At 41.5% G+C, this 21,651-nt stretch overlaps 1 protein-coding gene across 11 annotated transcripts in view; it reads right to left on the bottom strand.

Annotated features, from left to right (window-relative positions):
- GBF1 (golgi brefeldin A resistant guanine nucleotide exchange factor 1) overlaps positions 1 to 21,651 on the bottom strand; it is a 230,673-nt gene that overhangs the window by 75,376 nt on the left and 133,646 nt on the right. For 6 of the 11 annotated variants that reach the window (XM_073685833.1, XM_073685835.1, XM_073685838.1 and 3 more), the window contains 6 exons: positions 12,376 to 12,414; positions 9,495 to 9,636; positions 8,596 to 8,834; positions 3,756 to 3,924; positions 1,375 to 1,586; positions 1,194 to 1,292 (listed from right to left, as the gene is read on the bottom strand). In XM_073685833.1, coding sequence (XP_073541934.1) covers positions 1,194 to 1,292; positions 1,375 to 1,586; positions 3,756 to 3,924; positions 8,596 to 8,834; positions 9,495 to 9,636; positions 12,376 to 12,414 — 900 coding nt within the window. The remainder of the gene's footprint in view (positions 1 to 1,193; positions 1,293 to 1,374; positions 1,587 to 3,755; positions 3,925 to 8,595; positions 8,835 to 9,494; positions 9,637 to 12,375; positions 12,415 to 21,651) is intronic. The other 5 variants (XM_073685837.1, XM_073685840.1, XM_073685841.1 and 2 more) reach the window with 1 other exon arrangement.

Below are 21,651 nucleotides of genomic sequence, written 5' to 3'. Positions count from 1 at the left end.
CTGGACACCTGATACAATAGTGGCTGCAAAGCGGAATAAAATGTGTTTGGTTTTTTTTTCTTTGTTTTTAATTTTGTCTTTCTGGTGTGAAGATATTCGCAATCAATGTATTTGACACCTAATGAGTTAACACCTACTTGAACTTTGAGATCAATGTAATAATGTATACAAGTTTGAATTGTGAAATCTGAGGACAAATCCTCTTTACACATTGATTTGGGGTTTGCCTAAATTCACTTCAAAATAAATGGGTAAAAGTTGCACCGAGCTTGTAAAAAGAGGTCACTTGCAAAGTTGCTTCTTATTAAAAATACTCTTGGTTCTCAAGAATGGAGGGATTTTTTATCTTCTAGTTTACTGCTTGTTGAGTAGGTTACTGGCCAACTGTGCTGTCTTTTAGAGGTAGCGGGTTTCCTAGGAAATGAGCGCAGCACCTACAAGCTCTTTGCTCTAAAACTGGCAAGCACTGCTCCAAAGCAGTCCGGATGGCTTTAGTTCTCCTGCGCTCCTCTGATGCTGCAGAGGCGAGGCTGACTCCTATAGCATCACTGGAGCACGCACAGACTGGGGAAGCAGAGCAACAAAGCCACTGGTCCAAACTATCAATGCTTCAGGAGTGGTGCGCCCATGAGAAATGAACACGAGAATAACCTTTTAAATACAAGCTAAAAAACACACACAAAACACACTATACTGCTACAGCAGTTAAAGGGAATAAGTCAACAGGTTTTTAGCTATTTGAGAGCAGCAGGATGTAGGGGCAGAGACCCTGATTCCAGTGATGTGTCACTTACTGAACTGCTAGCTTTCACAAAATCCCTGTTTACTCTGCTGCATATCTTGCAGTTCTCTTAATGCTGAGCTCATCATATCCCTGTGCACACCACTCATTGGCAGATTTCAGTGTACACTCTGCATAGGCAGAAAGCTGCCAATCAGTGGTGGGGGCGGGGTCATACAGAGATCATTAATATGGAGGACTACACGGCAGCAGATTTACTAGTCCTCTAGTGATAAAATCACATATATAGTAGCAGGAGATTAACAAAATTACAACAAGCAGCCCAGCAAGTGACATCGCCGGAATTGAGGTGTTTGTGTCCAGACTATGCTGCTCTCAGATTAGATGGCACAAACTTGACAACGTGATAGATTCGCTTTAACATAGCATAAAACAATGCATATGTACTTGCCTCCAGCTGAAACTTCAGATGCTCTCTCATACTTTCGAATAGAAGGAAACATGCCCGCAAGGAGGCTGCATACAGACTTAAACGATCTCCATTTAAGAGCTGCAAAAGGTCAATGGAACATTTGTGAATTCTGACAATTTGTATAGTAAAAAAATACAAAAATTTACTAGTCTTCACCAACCTGAAACAAATGGCGACAAAGCTCATCCTTCACAAGTCCCAGTAGTGAAACGTAGTTTGCAATAGGCGCACACTCTAAAGCTACTGTAATAAGCTGTAAACCCATGTGGATCATCACTTCAGAGTTATGGCGGTCATGGGGGTTGGTAAGTGAAATGAGAAAGCGGAACAATTCCCGAATGCAAGGAAGACCGTAAGGGACTAAGACTGCTCCTAAAAAAAAAAAAAAAAAAAAGTATAATGGTTAGTTAGCAAGATATGCAAAACATTGTTACTGTTTTTAATCATTTGGGGCAAAAAGATTTTAAAAAGAGGACCATTCGGCTGGATTTTGGACTCCTAACTACAGATATGGCTCTCCTGATGATAATTAAAATTATCTCTTTTTTTTTTTTTAAAGAAATCCATTTTGTTGTTCTTCTGTAATCATTTTGGACATTTTATCTGCAGTCCTGCTTGCCTGCCACATATGACTGACAGGTCAATGCTTCTCTTCAGTGTCCTACCTCCTCTGGCCGAAATCTCATGCAGGCCTCGTCGTTGCCGGGAGCTGGGCATGCACAGTAACTTCCAAATGATGCAATCGAGTTGAGAAATCCATCTACGCATACCCACCAGTGAAATTTCGGCCAGAGAAGGCAGGTCACTGAAAAAGAACTGACCTGCGAGTCAGACTGGAGGCAGCCAAAGGTGAGGACGCTACTCAGACTGGCAGGAAATGATCAAACCCAGTGTGCAGACCCGCTTGAGCCTCATTAGCATAAAACTGATTGATTACAGAACGACGATCAGAAGAAAGTTGGATTTGTTAAAAAAAGGGTATAACACTTTAATCAGCTTCAAAGTGTCATGACACTTGTCTTTAGTTGGAGGGGTGGTACAATACCTACAATGTTCTTTCTCAATATCTAACATTACACCCTAAGCACTTTTTGTCAGTAGCTTTATCATATGATACACTACACTTCTCCCTATACAGCTAATCCCTAAATGTGTTATTTTTCACTTCACGTCCGGTGAGGTTTAGCTTGTGAGGAATCTCAAACAAAAAATCGCAGGAGGCTGAGGCTGCACTCACTTCTCTGCCGTGTCTATCGCTCACCCTGGAACAGGACGTCATCGGGGAGCAGCGCTGCAGTTACTTACTACAGCTTCTTCCATCGCCACCCTTGGAAGATGCCCTGGATCCATGATGCTCATAGAAGCTGTGGGAAATGTGAGCGCAGCACTCACACTTTGCTTACATCTCTCCCACTGCAGCCTTTAATTGTGAAACACAAAGTAGTCAGGGGGCAGAGATAGAAACAGTGAGTGACATCAATGCCGCCCCACAGCTTCTAGCATCGCCCTCATCAGGATGCGAATAGTCATTAGGGTGTGGTCATAGAAGCGGTAGGGCCTTTGTTGGTGTCGCTTTCACAGATTCTATCACAAGCCCCTGCTGCTGACTCGTTTGAGGGTGGTGCTAGAAGCTGTGAGACTGCGCCAGTGTTACACACTGTTTCTATCGCTGCCCCCCTGACTGCGTCTCGCTTCACTAGTAGATGCTATAGCAACAGGGACAGAGGCAGAGGGCAGCAATGCAAGAAACTGTGGTAACTGCTGCGCTACCTCCTGAGGACTTCCTGTTCCAGGAGGGGTGATAAGGAAGTGAGTGCAGCCCCAGCCTCCTGAGTCTTCGTGCTAGAGGCGCCTTTCAAACGAAGAAGTGAAGTAAAAAAAAAAAACACATTTAGGGATTAGCAAGATAGGGAGAAATGTAGGGAAATTTATCAAGCAAATGACAAAAGTGATAAGAGTGTAAAAATAGATATTTCAAAAGGACATTTTAGGTACTGGGCCAACTCTATAATGCTGTTAATTGGTCTAAAGCTACATGTCTGCAGTCACTCTATGTGACTGCAGACTTGTGAATCCTCACATCGCACACACTGCGATCTGTGAGGATTTTCCTGTGCCAAAAGCAGAGCGCACATGACCACACGTATGCATACTGCTGGTCAAATTCCAATTAGGCTGTTTCCGGCCTCGTTTAATACAATTGCATTAATGAAGGTCACACCCATCTAGACTGAATGTGGCTGGGAGTACGCATATCATATACTTGTGGTCACGTGACCGCCGCTCCTGGCACAGAGAATCCTTGCAGTGCACATGATGTGAGGATTCACAAGTCTGTAGTCACATAGTGTGACTTAAGACTTGCAGCTTTAGACCGAACAACCCCTTTAAGAGTCCAAATTCCTGCAGACAGGTCCTCTTTAAATTCTAGATTTTTTTTTTTTTTAACCATCCTTCAAAAAAATAGTACTATCGATCTGCACAGGACTGCATCCAGTAAGCTGAAATGCAGAAATCTGACCTTATTATTGCAACTCTCACCTTCTTTCTGTAAAGACTGGGTAAATCTAACGCCTCGAGGATTGACATAGTCCATGTCATGAACAGAGGCAGAGTCTGAGTAGTCAGCTATTGAGGAGCTGTCTTCTAGAACCTCAGGGATGGATTCAACGGATGCAGATTGTGTTTTTCTACCCAAAAATTCTTCATTCTTTAAAATAGCATGCAGAAAGTAGATACGAGTATTAATAACAATTTTGAAACAAAGCCTATATATATGCATATAGAAATAACGTAAAAACCATATAAGGCCACTGGAAAGTCACATTTTCATCTCATTAAGTTATGGCACCTCACTAGGAAATTAAATCACTTTAACCCCTTCCCGACCCGTGTCACACCGTTTGTGACATGGAAAACAGTTTGTTCCCGACCCGTGTCACAGCGTGTGTGACATGGAGGGAAAGCGCCCCTGCAGCGCCTGCGAGCGGGGTCGCTCAGGTGTCACAGTTGCTACTGCAACTGGACATCCTGAAGTCGACCCCACGGGGGGTGGATTAACCCCCCCGTGCCTGGGACCCCTCCGATTGGCTGTTTCATTTTCACTTTTAGTGAAACTGCCAATCGGTATGAATTAAATATTTCACCAATGAAAATTGGTGTAATATTTAAATCTGGGCATGGCCTGATGCTTACAGCATCAGCCATTGGCTGGGGGGAGTGTCACCTCTGTCCCCCCCCTCCCCCCCGATCTGATTGGGGGGCTAGCGTCACATGGATACTAGCCCCAATCAGATATGGAGGGATGGCTGAAACCTCCCAGCTCCTTCCCATCCCTGGATCGTCTGCTCCGGACCCTCTGCTCCGGACCCTCTGCTGTGGACCCCCAGGTCCTTCACAAATTAATCCGTAAAAATAAAAAAGTGTTTTTTTTTTCCACTTTTTCATTTTTATCAATCAATTTGTGAAGCACCTGGGGGTTCCAAGTGCTCACTATGCATCTAGATAGGTGCCTTGGGGGGTCTAGTTTCCAAAATGGGGTCACTTGTGGGGGAGCTCCAATGTTTGGGCACACAGCGGCTCTCCAAACGCAACATGGTGTCCGCTAACAAATTGAATGGAAAATCGGCTCAAATTGTTAGCGGACACCATGTTGCGTTTGGAGAGCCGCTGTGTGCCCAAACATTGGAGCTCCCCCACAAGTGACCCCATTTTGTAAACTAGACCCCCCAAGGAACCAATCTAGATGCATAGTGAGCACTTGGAACCCCCAGGTGCTTCACAAAATGATCTGTGAAAACAAAAAAGTACTTTTTTTTTTTTCACAAAAATTTTCTTTTAGCCTAAATTTTTTAATTTTCACATGGGTAACAGGATAAAATGCATCCTAAAATGTGTTGGTCAATTTCTCCTGAGTACACCGATACCTCATATGTGGTCATAAACCACTGTTTGGGCGCATGGCAGGGCTCAGAAGAGAAGGAGCGCAATTTGACTTTTGGAGCTAATTTTCCATTCAAAAAGTAAAATGGCGCTCCTTCCCTTCTGAGCCCTGCCGTGTGCCCAAACAGTGGTTTATGACCACATATGAGGTATCAGTGTACTAAGGAGAAATTGACCAACAAATTTTAGGATGCATTTTATCCTGTTACCCATGTGAAAAATAAAAAATTTAGGCTAAAAGAAAATTTTTGTTAGAAAAATAAAAATGTTCATTTTTTTCTTCCATGTGGCTTTAGTTCCTGTGATGCACCTGAAGGGTTAATAATCTTCTTGAATGTAGTTTTGAGTAGCTTGAGGGGTGCAGTTTTTGGAATGGTGTCACTTTTGGGTGTTTTCTGTCATAAAGACCCCTCAAAGGGACTTCAAATGTGATGTGGTCACTAAAAAAATGGTTTTGTAAATTTTGCTGGAAAAAAGATAAATTGCTGATGAACTTTGAACCCTTCAAACTTCCTACCAACATTTTTTTTTTTTTACAAAATTGTGCTGACGTAAAGTAGACATGTGGGAAATGTTATTTATTAACTATTTTGTGTCACATCACTCTCTGGTTTAGTAGAATAAAAATTCAAAATTTGAAAATTGCAAAATTTTCACATTTTTTCCCATATTTTTGATTTTTTCACAAATAAACGCAAATATTATCGACCTAAATTTAATACCAACATGAAGCCCAATATGTCACGAAAAAACAATCTCAGAATTGCTAGGATCCGTTGAAGCGTTCCAGAGTTTTTACTTCGTAAAGGGACACTGGTCAGAATTGACAAAAATGCCAAGGTCTTTAGGGTCAAAATAGGCTGGGTCCTGAAGGGGTTAAGACAAGTGAGGGGGCTGCTTTCTGGGACCTGCCACTGATTCAGTAAACTACAACAATGCAGGGCCATCTTTAAAGCTGCAACCGGTTAAAATTTTTCCTTGCAGAACTGCCCTTGGCCACCTGGATGTGTAGGAAACTGAAGTGAGGCCCCTTGCAAGTTAATGAGGCCAGCCAGGAGCGTAACAACCACGGTAGCAGAAGTTGAGACCACAATCGGGCCTGTGCGGGTGAAGGGCCTGCCAACGTCAGTGTGAACTTCAACTGGATGTGCGCACTCTGACATATATTCAGCTGAAGTGTACTGCGGCACAGAGAACAGTCGGGTCTGTGTGTGGTAATAAATGCTGCCGGCCAATCAGAGGGCAGTAGATGACATTAGCGTGCATGTGACTGGTGGCGCATGGCAGTGATGTCATGAGCTCCAGTCGCTTGCACGCTGAAGCCAGCTGCTGGCTTCAGAAAAGGATGCCGTGCGGCGGGGGAGCGGGTGGGAGGCAAGTATAATTGTTTATTTTTTTCTATGCATTAAATAACAGCAGCAGAATGGGGGATATATACCAGGATGGGGGAAATATACAGCTATGACAAAAATTGAGAGACCACTGCACAGTTTTCTAAAAATCCCCATCTCTACATGTCTGACAGCCGTTCAATTCCAGTGTCAGTTGAATTCCAACCAAAGTCCACCTCATTCTACTTAATGTGCTTCTGATTAAGTGATCACCTGAACCAAATCTTATGTATCGAGGGAAAGTATAAAAAACACTGCTGTGGTCTTCACAATCCTCTAGCAATAGGACAAGCTGGATGGCAAAACAAGTGCTAGGAATAGCCCAAAAGTTATTTAAATGAAAAAATAACTTTTAACCATGCCAAGGAGTTGAAAAGAAAAAAGTTGAGTGAGGAAAAGAAGGGCTCAATTCTGGCTTTACTAGAATAGAAATACAGTGAGCGTCATGTTGCCTCCATCCTTAAAATTTCGAAGTCAGCAGTCCACTACAACAAGGTGAAGCAGCAGACATTGGGGACAACAAAGCTACAGACCGGCAGAGGGCGAAAGCGACTCTCCACCGACCGGGATGACCGCCATCTTATTCGAATGTCACTCAGCAACTGCAGGATGACATCAAGTGACCTACAAAAGGAATAGCAAATGGCAGCTGAGGTGAAGTGCACGGCAAGAACAGTTCATAACAGGCTCCTAGAGGCAGGCCTCAAGTCATGTAAAGGTAGAAAAAAGCCTTTCATCAATGAGAAGCAAAGGAGAGCCAGGCTGAAGTTTGCCAAAGACCATAAGGATTGGACCATAGAGGACTGGAGTAAGGTAATCATCTCTGATGAGTCTAATTTTCAGCTTTGCCCAACACCTGGTCGTCTAATGGTTAGACGGAGACCTGGAGAGGCATACAAGCCACAGTGTCTTGCACCCACTGTGAAATTTGGTGGAGGATCGGTGATGATCTGGGGATGCTTCAGCAAGGCTGGAATTGGGCAGGTTAATCTTCACGAAGGACGTATGAATCAAGCCGCATACAAGGTTATCCTTGACAAACACTGGCTTCCTTCTGCTCAGGCAATGTTCCCCAAGTCTGAGGACTGTTTTTTCCAGCAGGACAATGCCCCATGCCACAACAGCTAGGTCAATCAATGTGTGGATGAAGGAGCACCACATCAAGAACCTGTCATGGCCAGCCCAATCTCCAGACCTGAACCCCATTGAAAACCTCTGGAATGTAATCAAGAGGAAGATGGATAGTCACAAGCCATCAAACAAAGAAGAACTGCTTACATTTTTGTGCCAGGAGTGGCATAAGGTCGCCCAAAATCAGTGTGAAAGACTGGTGGAAAGCATGCCAAGACGCATGAAAGCTGTGATTAGAAATCATGGTTATTCCACCAAATATTGATTTCTGAACTCTTCCTGAGTTAAAACATGAGTATGAGTATTGTTGTTTCTAAATGAATAAGAACTTGTTTTCTTTGCATTATTTGAGGTCTGAAAGCACTGTTTCTTTTTTTATTATTTTGACAATTTCTCATTTGCTGCAAATAAATAAATACAACATTTTTAGCTTTGAATTTCGGAGACATGTTGTCAGTAGTTTATAGAATAAAACAACAATGTACATTTTACTCAAAAATATAAAGAGAAAAATCAGAGAAAATGAAAATTTTGCAGTGGTCTCTTAACTTTTGCCAGAGCTGTGTATCAGGATGGGGCCCAGAATAAGGGACAAATATATCAGGATGTAGGTCAGTCATATATCCCGATGACTAGTGGCTGCTGTGTAGAAAGAAAATAGTAAAGGAAACTCAGTGATATACCAGCATGGCATCCCCTTTATTCTCACAAGAGGAAAGACCTTCACTAATCATAAAGCAATTGAATATCTTTGTGACATGCCATTACTTTGTGAGATGAGAAGCCTTTTAACAGTTTTTGGGTCTTGCATAATAATGAACGGGGGTGTATAATATGATGTACGTACTGATAGGCCACAAGGGGCAACAAAGAAGAGGTTAAAGAAGATGTTAAGCAGTGTAATTCTAAATGCCTACCTTCTGTTCATCCTGGTTCTGTCGATCTGATGGATACATATCTCCAGGTGACTGCAGAGCAGCAGCAACAGGGTTTGCATTATCCATTTCTGAAAGATCTTCCTTTGAAGTTGCTTGAGATGACAACTCTACTCCGCTGTCGGCTGTTGGGGTGACTACAGATGATGTGGCCTCCGAACTACCACCTGAGACAGGAGATGTAGCTTCTGGAGAGGAAGGCTCCATGAAAGGAATACCCCCTAAAAACGAAAATTATGTATGCTGAAAAGGGATGACTTCATAAATCAGATGATGCTCAATGTCAGAGATGCAACACAGTATGGATTTTTACGGCAATGATACTTCTAAAATAATTAACCTTATTTTTCCAACTAAGACATTTGTTGCTAAAAATTGAGGGCGTTGCATAGTCCTGAGGCAATATCATCAGTTATTAAGAAGAGCAATCATATAGCCTCCTTGTAAGATCAGAGACACTATGCGGCTGCACAGTTCTCTCTAATGAGATGTGCAGATCCGGCAGGAAAGGAGGCTGAAACGGCACATCACTAAAGCTGAACAGGACCAGCACAGTCCTCACCATGCTGCAGGTCCTGAAACAGCACACCACTGCACACTAAAGCTGAAGGACCGTCTAGTATATCACAGTCATGTGATCAGTCACAAAATGGGTGCAGGATGCTGGCAGCAAAGCTGTGTGCGTGCGTGTCTGGTGTGGTGCATGGTGTGTGAGTATATGCAGCAGAGCTGTATGCGCATATATTTGTAGCAGAGCGGTGTGTGTGTAAACTGTGCATGTAGCTGTGTGTGCCGCAGAGTTGTGTGTACATGCACCGGTGTCATCTTCTGATGGCTAAATCTGGAGTTTTTGGTAGTTCAAAAAAAGTAAAAAAGACTACCTGCTGAAGAGCCACTTGACAAAGGCTGGTGCAAAGATTCTGTGCCAGCCATAGCTTTGGTGATGTGACGTGGGGCCCTTGGAGATCTCTTCTGCTTTTTCCATTTTGAGGAATCACTAGCACCACCAGCTCTCATTTTTAGCTGTGAAGAGGACACCACATAAACGTTAACATTGCAGTTCTACAACATATTTTGTATTAACCACTGTATGACTATCCATGCTTTACTGATGCCTTTTCCCGTAAGCAAAAGCTAACAAAAAAGAAGTGAAATCCAAACAGAAAACTGAAAATCCTAGTAAAGAAAAATTGGTTTGGTAATTCAAACACAGAGCATCAATTAAAGGGGTTGTCCAGAAGTCGAAATCCACGTCTGCTTTCTCTGAAAAATATGGCTGCACCTGTCTTAGGGTTGTATTGTACAGCAGCCCATGGAGAGGAGAGGCACGGATTCAGCTACAAAGCACTCTCTCTAATCCTGCACAACCACTTTTAAAAGAGGAGGGGAATGAAAAGTCCAAGTATAAAGACATCAAAACGGAAATATTTTTGGGACCCAGTAACAGATGCAATGTATCAGACACAGACAAATGTCAGACTAAAATACATTTTTCACACATTGACAAATGACAATATACACTGCAAAGAACTGGAAAACCAGATCTTACACTGGGGGATGATTGTAAATAGCGCACTGTATACAGGAACATTTATACAGTTTATCATTTCAATACCTTCCTATAGAACAGAGCAGACATGAGTCAGCGACACTGGTGTCTGCATGCCGAAATTACACTGCAGAGCAGGAGAAAAAAGCAACAGATGGGGGACCCAGCTAGCAAGTATAGACTTTCATCGAGACCCCAGAGACATAGCCAACAGATAGAGTGGGCACCATTTATTCTGAGGCAGACATATCCAGCGGCTTTGTATACAGTAGTAAAAAGAACATATACGGCAGTTTAATGTGGCCAATTGGCACCAAACAGGTACCTTATTAAAGCATTGTCATCTCACAAATGGTCTCATTGTCACCTCAAACCAGAAGGGTTATTCTCATGATGGTAGATGCAGCTGTCAGAGACCCAAAAGGTCTTTCCTCTATAGCTTCTATGCAGTTTGAGTAATTTTGGGTGATCTGCTGGCTGGACAATCCTTAGCCAAAAGACAGGTAAGAGGCCGCCTGAAGGGCAGCAATGCTTGAGATACTTCTAATAGCAGTGTTTCTCAACTTAAGACCTCAAGAGCCCCTCCCCCTCCCCCTCCCCCAACAGGTCAAAATTTGAGGGTATGCTATAGAGAGAACCTGTGGCAATTTTGGATGCCTTAATAATTACATCACCTGAGCTATATTAAGGAAATTCAGAAAATGCGACAAGCTGTCAGGGCCTTATTGACTGAGGTCTCAAAAAACACGACCCAGGTACTACACAGAACCCCTGACATCTGTGGCCTGCAGGGCTCTGGAGCGCCCTACACATCATTGGGACAGCCAAGAGCAGGAGGAGTGCACCAGCACCTATTAAAGGGGTTGTACCACCATAAAGAATACTTTTAGCCAAGCAGAAAAGGTGAAAATAAATAGTTTTGTAATTTACATTTATTAAAAATTATGCTCCGTTCAATAACTACCACGCTTTTATTTTTTGAAATATGCTCCCTAGCGTTATTCCATTCCGTCGTCGTAGTGGGCGATCAGCTGGTCGAGTTTGTGCAGTTCCTGTCATCATAAGGAGGTCCGACTCCCCCCCGCCCACCCAACTCCCCACCCCCAGTGTGCACATTGTATTCTTCTCACAAGTCTGAAAGCGCAAGGAGCAGATTGCTATAGCAGTGTGTCAGTGAGTCTCCCAACCCCGCTCTGGGTGAGATCTGCTCCACAGACCTGTGATTGCAGAGGTGCTTCCAGGGCTCTCAGCTCTGTGAAGCAGAACGATCTCACCCAGAAGGTGGTTGGGAGACTCACTGACACACTTCTTTGCTTTCAGGAATCTGCTCCCTGCGCTGTCAAGACTTGTGAGGAGAATATGTTGTGCGCACTGGGGGTGGGAGTTGGGGTGAGTCGGACCTCTTTATGATGACAGGAACTACGCAAACTCGACCAGCTGATCGCTCACTACAAGGATGGACATGAACAACACCAGGGGGTGCTAGGGAGCACACTTCAGAAAATAAAATCTTGGTATTTATTGAATGCAGCAAAATTTTTATTAAATGTAAACCATATATTGCCACCTTTTCTGCTTGGTTAAAAGTATTTTTTATAGTGGCACAACCCCTTTAATGATATCCAGAACTCAGTGTGTTAAGAGTGCAAGTGTGTCTTTCTCAGGCTGCTGGATCACTAGTTGTAGGTGAATATGGAGAGAATATTTTTTTTTAATCCCATCCAGACATCAACCGTACATGTTCGGCACAGCAGAGCCGCCACCATCATCAATTTTAGTTGTATTTGATAGCCGACACCCTGCTGCAACAATCAGGATGAGTATTAGCCCTGATTGAGCCTTTAGATATCATTAATAGTGACAGCGATATCTACATGGCTATGTAAGGGAGGGGGCTCACTCTTTAAGCATATTGGTGGGGTGCTGGTAGTTGTCATAGCAGCCTGAAGCCAAGTAATGGCCTTTTGCAATAAACCGTGTCTAACATGTGAAGTGTCAGTGTAAGGCTGACAAATCTAATGGGGCGCTACAAGACACCCCCATTACAAACCCCATAGTGATATTGTTAAAAAGAAAAAAAAAAAAAAAAACAAACACCGACAATAAAGTCCTGTATTTGAAATAATGAGATAGACTTCTTTATTGAAATAAACACTCCCCATCCCTCTTTTACCCATTTAATCTGAAAAATTAAAAATGAAAAAAAAGCAAACCTGTCCGACGAGCATATAATCCACTGAAGCCAATGTCCCCTGTAAAAAAACAAAAATAATAAACCACCATATTCCTCACCGGTCCGACGAGAAGATATTCCATTTGTCCCTTAACCACTTCGCACCAGAGCCTGTTTTTGCCTTCGTGACCGGGCCAATTTTTTCAATTCTGACCACTGTCACTTTATGAGGTAATTACTCTGCAACGCTTCAACGGATTCCCCTGATTCGGAGATTGTTTTTTCGTGACATATTGTACTTCATGATTGTGGTAAAATTTCTTTGATATCACTTGCGTTTATTTGTGAAAAAATCAAAAATTTTGAAAATTTTGCAATTTTCAAACTTTGAATTTTCATGCCCTTAAATCAGAGAGATATGTCACACAAAATAGTTAATAAATAACATTTCCCACATGTCTACTTTACATCAGCACAATTTTGGAACCAAAATTTTTTTTGTTAGGGAGCTATAAGGGTTAAAAGTTGACCAGCGATTTCTCATTTTTCCAACAAAATTTACAAAAACATTTTTTTTAGGGACCATATCATATTTGAAGTCACTTTGAGGGGTCTTTATGACAGAAAATACCCAAAAGTGACACCATTCTAAAAACTGCACCCCTCAAGGTGCTCAAAACAACATTCAAGAACTTTATTAACCCTTCAGGTGCTTCACAGGAATTTTTGGAATGTGGAGGAAAAAAAATTAACATTTAACTTTTTTCACAAAAATGTTACTTTAGACCCAATTTTTTTTATTTTCACAGGGGTAACAGGAAAAAATGGACCCCAAAATTTTTTGTGCAATTTCTCTTGAGCGCGCTGATACCCCACATGTGAGGGAAAACCACTGTTTGGGCGCACAGCAGGGCTCGGAGGGGAAGGAGCGCCATTAGACTTTTTGAATGTAAAATTTGTCTGAATAATTAGCAGACGCCATGTTGCGATTGGAGAGCCCCTAATGTGCCTAAACAGTGGAAACCCCCCCACAAGTGACACCATTTTGGAAACTAGACCCCTTAGGGAACATATCTAGATGTGTTGTGAGCACCTTGAACCCCAAGGTGCTTCACAGAAGTTTATAATATTGAGCTGTAAAAATAAAATTTTCACATTTTTCCCACAAAAAAGTTTTTCATCCCTTAATTTTGCATTATCATAAGGGTAATAGGATAAATTGCACCATGAAATTTGTTGTGCAATTTCTCCTGAACACGCCGATACCCCATATGTGGAGGCAAACCACTGTTTGCGCGCACGGCAGGGTTTGGAAGGGAAGGAGCGCCATTTGACTTGTTGAATGTAAAATTTGTTTGAATAATTAGCGGACGCCATGTTGCATTTGGGGAGCCCCTGATGTGCCTAAACAGTGGAAACCCCCCACAAGTGACACCATTTTGGAAACTAGACCCCTTAGGGAACTTATCTAGATGTGTGGTGAGCACCTTGAACCCCAAGGTGCTTCACAGAAGTTTATAATAATCAGCTGTAAAAATAAAATTTTCACATTTTTCCCACAAAAAAGTTTTTCATCCCTTAATTTTGCATTATCATAAGGGTAATAGGATAAATTGCACCATGAAATTTGTTGTACAATTTCTCCTGAGTACGCTGATACCCCATATGTGGGGGAAAACCACTGCTTTGGTGTACGGCAGGGTTCGGAAGAGAAAGGAGCGCTATGTTGGCTGGGATAGGCAGCAGACACCATGTCACATTTGAAGAGTCGCTGACATGCCGAAACAGCAGAAACCCCCACAAGTGACCCCATTTTGTAAACTACACCTCTCAAGGAATTCATCTAGGGAAGTAGTGAGTATTTTTTAATTTTTACATTTATACCATTGGGCAGTGAAAAAAGCATAATTATATTTTTACCACAAAAAAATGTTTTACCCTCAGATTTTACATTTTCACACAGGGCAATGGGTAAAAATGGTGCCGAAATGTGTCACACAATTTCTTCTAAAAGTGGCAATACCCCATATGTGGCTGTATCGTACTGCTCAGCAATACGGCGAGATCTGGGGGGGACGGAGCGCTATTTGACAATTGGAGAACAAATTATTGTAGAATAGGCATTTGGATTTGGGAGCACAAAATTTTCTGAATTTCTTTTGGGGGGCAAGGGCCATTTCGCTTTTCCAGAGCCTTTCTGCTACCAGTAACTTGGAAGTCCCTTATATTTTTAACAGATGACGGACCTGAGTGGGGACTAGCTTTTTTTGAGGACTGAGTTGAAGCTTTTATTGGGAACATTTTACGTTACATTTATCCGGCGCTCTAGGCTGAGCACTTACATCGGGGTTTCCATCTAAATTTCCAAGTGATGCAATTCAGATGAAACCCCTGAGGGATCCATTCACTGTAATGAGGCAGCAGAGTTACTCTGGACTCCGTCTGGCCTCTGTTTGGTGGTGTCCTTTTTTTCAGAAGTGCACAAAACTGTGGCCAACCGCACTTTTATGCACGCCTAAAACAAATGACACCGTGGGATCACAGGCCAGACGGCATTCACAGTGGCCTATATCTGCCTCATTACAGGGAATCTTCCATCATGGGTTCTGGCTGAATCACATATTTCAGAGATTTACACGGAAACTCTGGTGTAAGCGCTCAGCGCAGAGCGCAGGATAAATGTAAGGCTCTGCGCCTTACTGCGATCTTTGGGAGACATAATAAACAAATTAGTAGCAGGTGAAGAATTGGTTTTATTTATTTTTTTACGCCGTTCCTAATGTGATATCACTTAGATTAGATTACTTTATTCTTCGGGTCGGTGCGATTACAGAGATACCAGATTTATATCGGGTTTTTATGATTGACAGCTGTCACACACTAAGACGCTTTTTTTTTTTTGAAAAATCTAGTTTTTGCATCGCCATATTTTGAGAGCTATAATTTTTCCATATTTCGGCCGACAGTCATGTGATGACTTGTTTTTTGCGGGACGAGTTGACATTTTTATTGGTACCATTTTTGGGTACGGGACATTTTTTGATCGCTTTCTATTCCGTTTTTTGGGAGGTAAAATTAACAAAAACCAACAATTCAGGAATTGTTTTTTGAGTTTTTTTTTTATGCCGTTCTGCGTGTGGTAAAAGTGATCAGGCAGCGTTATTCTTCGGGTCAGTACGTTTACAGCGATACTACACTTACTGTATATTTTTTTTATGTTTTGGCGCTTTTACACAATAAAACAATTTTATAGGAAAAATATTTTTTTTGCATTGCTTTATTCTGAGCGCTATAACTTTTTTATTTTTCGGCTGATGGAGCTGTATGGCGGCTTTTTTTTAGCGGAACAAGATGCCGTTTTCAGCGGTACCTTTTTTATTTCCATTTTGCTTTTTGATCGCATTTTTTTCCACTTTTTGTTTGGCGATATGAGGAAAAAGCATAGTTTTTTGCTCCGTTTTTTATTTATTTTTATTACGGTGTGCACAGAAGGAGTTAATTAGTGTGACAATTTTATAGCTCGGGTTGTTTCGGACGCGGCAATACCAAATATGTGTACTTTTTTTATTTTTGCATAAATATACGGATTGATCGGTTTAATATTTTATTTATTTATTTTAATTTATTTTGTAATTTTTTTTAAACAGTTTCAAAACATTTTTTTTTTACATTTTTACTTAGTCCCTGTATGGGACATTAATTTTTATTTTTCTGATACCTGATCTCATGTAATGTAATAGACATATATTACATTACATGAGATCTTCACTGACTTTCACAGTCAGAGTCTCCTGCCAGGCTTCAGCTGCAGGCTGAGCCAGGCAGGACACCATATATGGCAGAGCTGGAGGCGGTCATGTGACCTCCAGCTGCCATAGCAAAGTCAGGTCCTGGAAGGTATAAGGGGGCCGTCGGAGAGGTAAGTGGACGACCCCCTCTCCTCCTGCTGTCTTCTATATGCCGCGATCACTATAGATCGCGGCATATAGAAGACAGCAAAGGGTTAACATCACTGGGACCTGATCCAGTCAGGTCCCGATGATGCTCCCTGTCAGAGCTATCGCTCTGCACTGCTCCTGCAGCACTTGCAGGACCCTGGGGGTCCTGAGCGCTGCGGGACCACCCACCGTTTTTAAACGTCCGCGCTGCACAGAGCCCAGGCAGCGCAGACATTTATCTACAGTGGGCGGTCGGGAAGCGGTTAAAGTGTCTAGCTCTGCTACATCTAGATGGCAGGCTGAATGGTTGCATGATGCAACCATTCAGCCTGACATGCAGCAGAGTCACTGAACTGAGCATGCTAGAGCAGCTCTGACTCACAGTGACGGCAATAAGGTGAGCGGAGTTCATTTTAAAGGTCTCACGCTCGCGGTGCCGTGAGAAAGGGGAGTGAAGTTCAGAGCCAATAAACTCCGTTCACCTCATTGATGGCAGCCTGAGTGTCGTGGGAAAGTTCTCTCAGCGTTTGCGCTGATGTTAGTGAGGTGAACGAAGTTCATTGGCTATGAACTCCACTCACCTTATTCCCATCAAAGCGAGTCACTGAGCTTATAATTTTTATAGTTTTAAAGGAGATATGGGCATTGCAGGATTATCTTAACGTCGGACAGGTGAGGATGATGTTAGTTTATTATTTTCATTCTCTTACATGGGCTTCAGTGGATTAGGCATAAAAGTTGAGTATAACGGTTTATTTTTATTTCTATAAAGGAGGGTGTCTTTATTTCAGATAAATGTCTTTATTCTGGGTGTTTTTATTTACAATTTGACTATGGGGTTAGTAATGGGGACGTCTTATCGATGCCTATCCATTACTAAACCCCTGGGCTTGATGTCAGCTGCCAATACAAAGCTGACATCAACCCTAACCCTATTACCCCACTTGCCACCGCACCAGGGCAAGAGGGAAGAGCGGAGGCTAAGGGCCAGAATTGGCACATCTTATGGATGCACCTTTTCTGGGACAGCTAAGAGGGGATGTTTTTAGTCTGGGAGGGCGCCAATATCCATGGTCCCTTCCTAGGCTATTAATATCAGCCCAACGCTGTCTGCCTAGCCTTTGCTGGTTGTTAAAATAGGGAAGACCCCACGTCTTTTTTTGACGGTCCCTCATTTTAATAACCAGTAAAGGCCAAGCATACAGCTGTGAACTGATATTAATAGCCTGGGAAGCTATATACGTATTACCCCCTTCTCAGGTCATAAACATCATTCATCCCCCAGCTGTCTGCTTTTCCTCTGCTGGTTAATAAAATTTCGGGGACTCCCACGCTATTTTTTTCAGAAATGTATTTATTTAATAATAAAATACATGTACAGTAAGCTACACACGCAAAGCACTGATTATATATTTCACTCACATGTTTCTATGTTTAGAAGAACATTTCCTTTGAAAACTATCTTTAAATGACAGAGAATTACTCTATGTAAAAGCTTATGTTAAAATCGCACTGCATAAAGATTGCATTCGGATGTTATTCGGATGCTGCTAGGTGAGAAAAATCGCATTGTACTCGCATGAAAAACGCATGACACTTGCATGATACCCATCTGACTTTTCAGGAACAACATTGAATCTTTTTTTTGTTTGTTTGTTTTTTTACGGTGACTGGTATGAGTCTTAAAAGTTATGTTTTAAAAAGGAATTTTTTGGTCTGCGTTACTATGGTTTGCTAGTTTAGTTTTATTACCTAGTATGGGCTTCTTCTGGATTCAAATTTTTATTTCTGAGTCTGAGACACACCTCCTGTCTCATCATTGGTTCAAACTGCTGCTCTCTCCCTTCTCCATACAGTTCTACCCCTTCTGATTGGCTGCGAAGTATAAACATCAGTCTGTCACATGATCACTAAAAAGCCAGTGAATGGAGAGAGGATTTCTATAATGTACAGTACAGATAACTAAACCACTAAGAAGAAAAAAACAAAAGTAAGTTAATGAAAAAAACGAGTACAGAGCAAATGACCCTTATTAAGGATGAGCCTGTAGAGTTGCTTTAACCCCTTCCTGGCCAATTTTGGTGTTTTCATTTTTCTTTTACATTATTCTCAAGAGCGAGGACTTTCATTTTTCCTTCCCCAGTCACATGAATTTTTATTTATTTATTTTTTTTTAAATGGTGAGAGGGGTTATAGTTTTGAATGAGACCACTCATTTTACCTAACAGTTTACTGGAAACTGGGAAAAACATTTCAAGTGCCATGAAATGGCAAAAAAAATAAAAAATAGCAAATCCGCCATTGCTTTATGGGTTTTGCTTTTATGGCATTCATTATGCAGTAAAATGACCTAACAAAATGATTATTTTGGTAAATACGATTAAGGCGATAAACTTGTATATCTTTTCTTCTACTAGTGAAAAACAATTTCTGAAATTTGTAAAAATTTATTTCGTTTGTGGGCCTATTTTTTTGCTACTCATAATTCATTTCTCCATTGACAGACAAGGGTTTTATACTTTGTAAGTTGATTTATTTATGCCATTTTGGGGTGCACGTTTTATCACTTTTTGTAGTTTTTTTTTTCTCCCCCCCACAGGAAGCCAAGCTGAAAAATTGACAATTCTGGCATTTCAATTTATTTTCTTGCGTTACACCGTTTACCCCAAAGGTTAAATAATTGTATATTTTGATAGAACAGACTTTAACGGAAGCAGCGATATCGAATATAGTTGAAATATAGACCATGATGCATGGACTGGCCGTGGACATCCTGACCTTAACCTGACAACCTCATATAAAGCGGGGGAAATAAGTATCAAACACGTCACCAATATTCCAAGTAAATGTATTTCTACAGGTGCTATTGACATGAAATTCTCAATAGAGATCGGTAACAACCCATCCAATCCACAAAAAAAATCAATCAAACCATAGATGTCCATAAATTGAGTTATATGTAATATTGAAAAATGACAGGGAAAAAGTATTGAACACATGAAGAAATAGAGCAAAAAGCTATGGAAAGTCATGACACCAGCTGAAATCTATCAGTAATTAAAAAGCAATCTTGCCACTTGGTGAAAAATATCATCAGCTGGTTCAACTGATGGCCTATAAAAAGGTGCCTCATTAACAAGGTGCCACACAAGAAACATCGCATGATGGGTAAAATCAGTAAACTGAAGACCTTCACAACCTTATTGTTGCAAAACATACTGATGCCATTGGTTACAGAAGAGCTTCTAAACTACGGAGGGTTCCAGTGAGCACTGTTTGGGCCATAATCCAGAAGTGGAAATAACAATTTCACCATAAACCGGCCACGACCAGGTACTCCCTGCAAGATTTCTGACAGAACAGTGAAAATAATTATCATAAGTGATGTCAAAGAGCCATGTACCACCTGTGGAGAGCTACAGAAAGACCTGGAATCAGCAGGTACAATTGTGTCAAAGAAAATTATAAGTAATGCACTCAATCTCCACGGCCTGTAAGCATGCTCACCACATAAGACTCCATTGCTGAACAAAATGCATGATCAAGTGCATTTAAAGCTTGCTAAACAACATTTAGACAAGCCTGTGAAATACTGAGAGAATATAGCCTGGTCAGATGAGACCAATATTGAACTCTTTGGATTCCATAATAAACACCATGTTTGAAGGCCAAAGGGCACTACATATCACCCCCAAACCACCATACCAACAGTGAAGTTTGGAAGTGGAAACATCATGGTGTGGGGCTGTTTTTCAGCATACGGCACTGGCAAACTTCATTTAATTAAAAGAAGGATAAATGGACAAATGTACAGAGACATTTTTTATTAAAATCTGCTGCCATCTACCAGGATGATGAAGATGAAATGAGGGTACGCATTTCAACAAGACAATGGGCTCATTCACACAGCCATGGAAACTCTCAATTGATTTCAGAGAAATAAAATAAAGCTGCTAGAATGGCTCAGCCACCTGACCTGAATCCAATAGAAAATTTATGGAAAGGAATTAAAGCTCAGAGTTCATAGAAGGAGCCCACAGAACCTTCAGGATTTGAAGAGTGTTTGTGTGGAATAATGGGTCAAAATCACACCGGAGCAATGGATGCAACTAGGTTCTCCATACAGGAGGCTTCTTGAAGCTGTCATCAGCAACAAAGGCTTTTGCATTAAGTTTAAATAAATTTCAGTAAGCGCGTTCAATACCTTTACCCTGTGTCATATCTCATTATTACATAGAATAATCTATGGACACTACTGACATCTGGTGAGAATGTTATGTCAATAGCACATTTACTAATAGATTTACTTAAAAAATTGGTGACATGTTCAATACTTATTTCACCAGCTGCATGCCTATGATGCTGTCAACTTCAGGTCAGCAGACCTCCGGATGAAGGCATCGCTGAAACGAGTGTCAGGGTGGGCGCCACTCATCTAAAGGAGCTCCTGCTATCTTCAGGTATATACTCTACAGTCTCTGCTCGGTATGGTTATAATACCTGTTTTATAGGACCATTGATACTTGGACACATGTTTAAAGAGATATTCCCATCTCCAAGATCTCATCCCAATATGTAATAGGTGTAATAATATTAGCAAATATTTCAAATAAAAAATGTAGCATAGTTCTCCTGATAACCTATGTCGCTTACATCATGTGCAGGCATTGCAGTAGCTTAGGTATCCATGGTTACGACTAGTGAGGAGCGAGCATGTATTGTTAACCCTTTCAGCGAGCATGCTCGGGTGCTCACAGAGTATTTGTGGGGTGCTCAAATATTATATTTGAGTCACTGTGTGTGGATGATTTGCGACTGTTTGACAGCTTTAATACAAGTGAGGAATGCCTGTTTGTTAGGCATTCCTCACATGTATTAAAGCTGTCAAACAGTCGCAAATCATGAGCACGGAGTGACTCAAACAGAAAACACCTGAGCACACTGAAGATACTCGGAAAACACCCGAGCATGCTCGCTCATCACTAGTTACGACCACTAACAACTAACCGTCACTATATGAGTGGCGTAACCAAGGATACCTAAGCTACTGCAATGCCTGCACATGAGGTAAGCGACATAGGTTATCAGGAGAACTATACTACATTTCTAATTGGAGGCATTTGCTAATATTATTACACCTACTCCAAATTGGGATAGGATCTTGGAGATGGGAATACACCTTTAATAATTTCCAATGATGGTGTGTATATATGGTTAATAACATCTGACAGACTTTACCTTTAATCCATGTGTACTTTGTATAATCACTATACCATCCTAGTCCATCATGACTGTAGCTCACCAAGCAGTTGCCCCTTTCTACCTTCCATTCTTTATACCATTTTGACAACTATAATGGATTTTATCTATATCTTGGG

The sequence above is a fragment of the Phyllobates terribilis genome, unplaced genomic scaffold, assembly GCF_046119375.1.
Source record: "Phyllobates terribilis strain yellow unplaced genomic scaffold, ASM4611937v1 Scaffold_5__5_contigs__length_657084704, whole genome shotgun sequence".
Taxonomy (NCBI): Eukaryota; Metazoa; Chordata; class Amphibia; order Anura; family Dendrobatidae; genus Phyllobates; species Phyllobates terribilis.
Note: the sequence above shows the minus strand (reverse complement) of the source record. Positions and strands in the feature narration are given on the sequence as shown.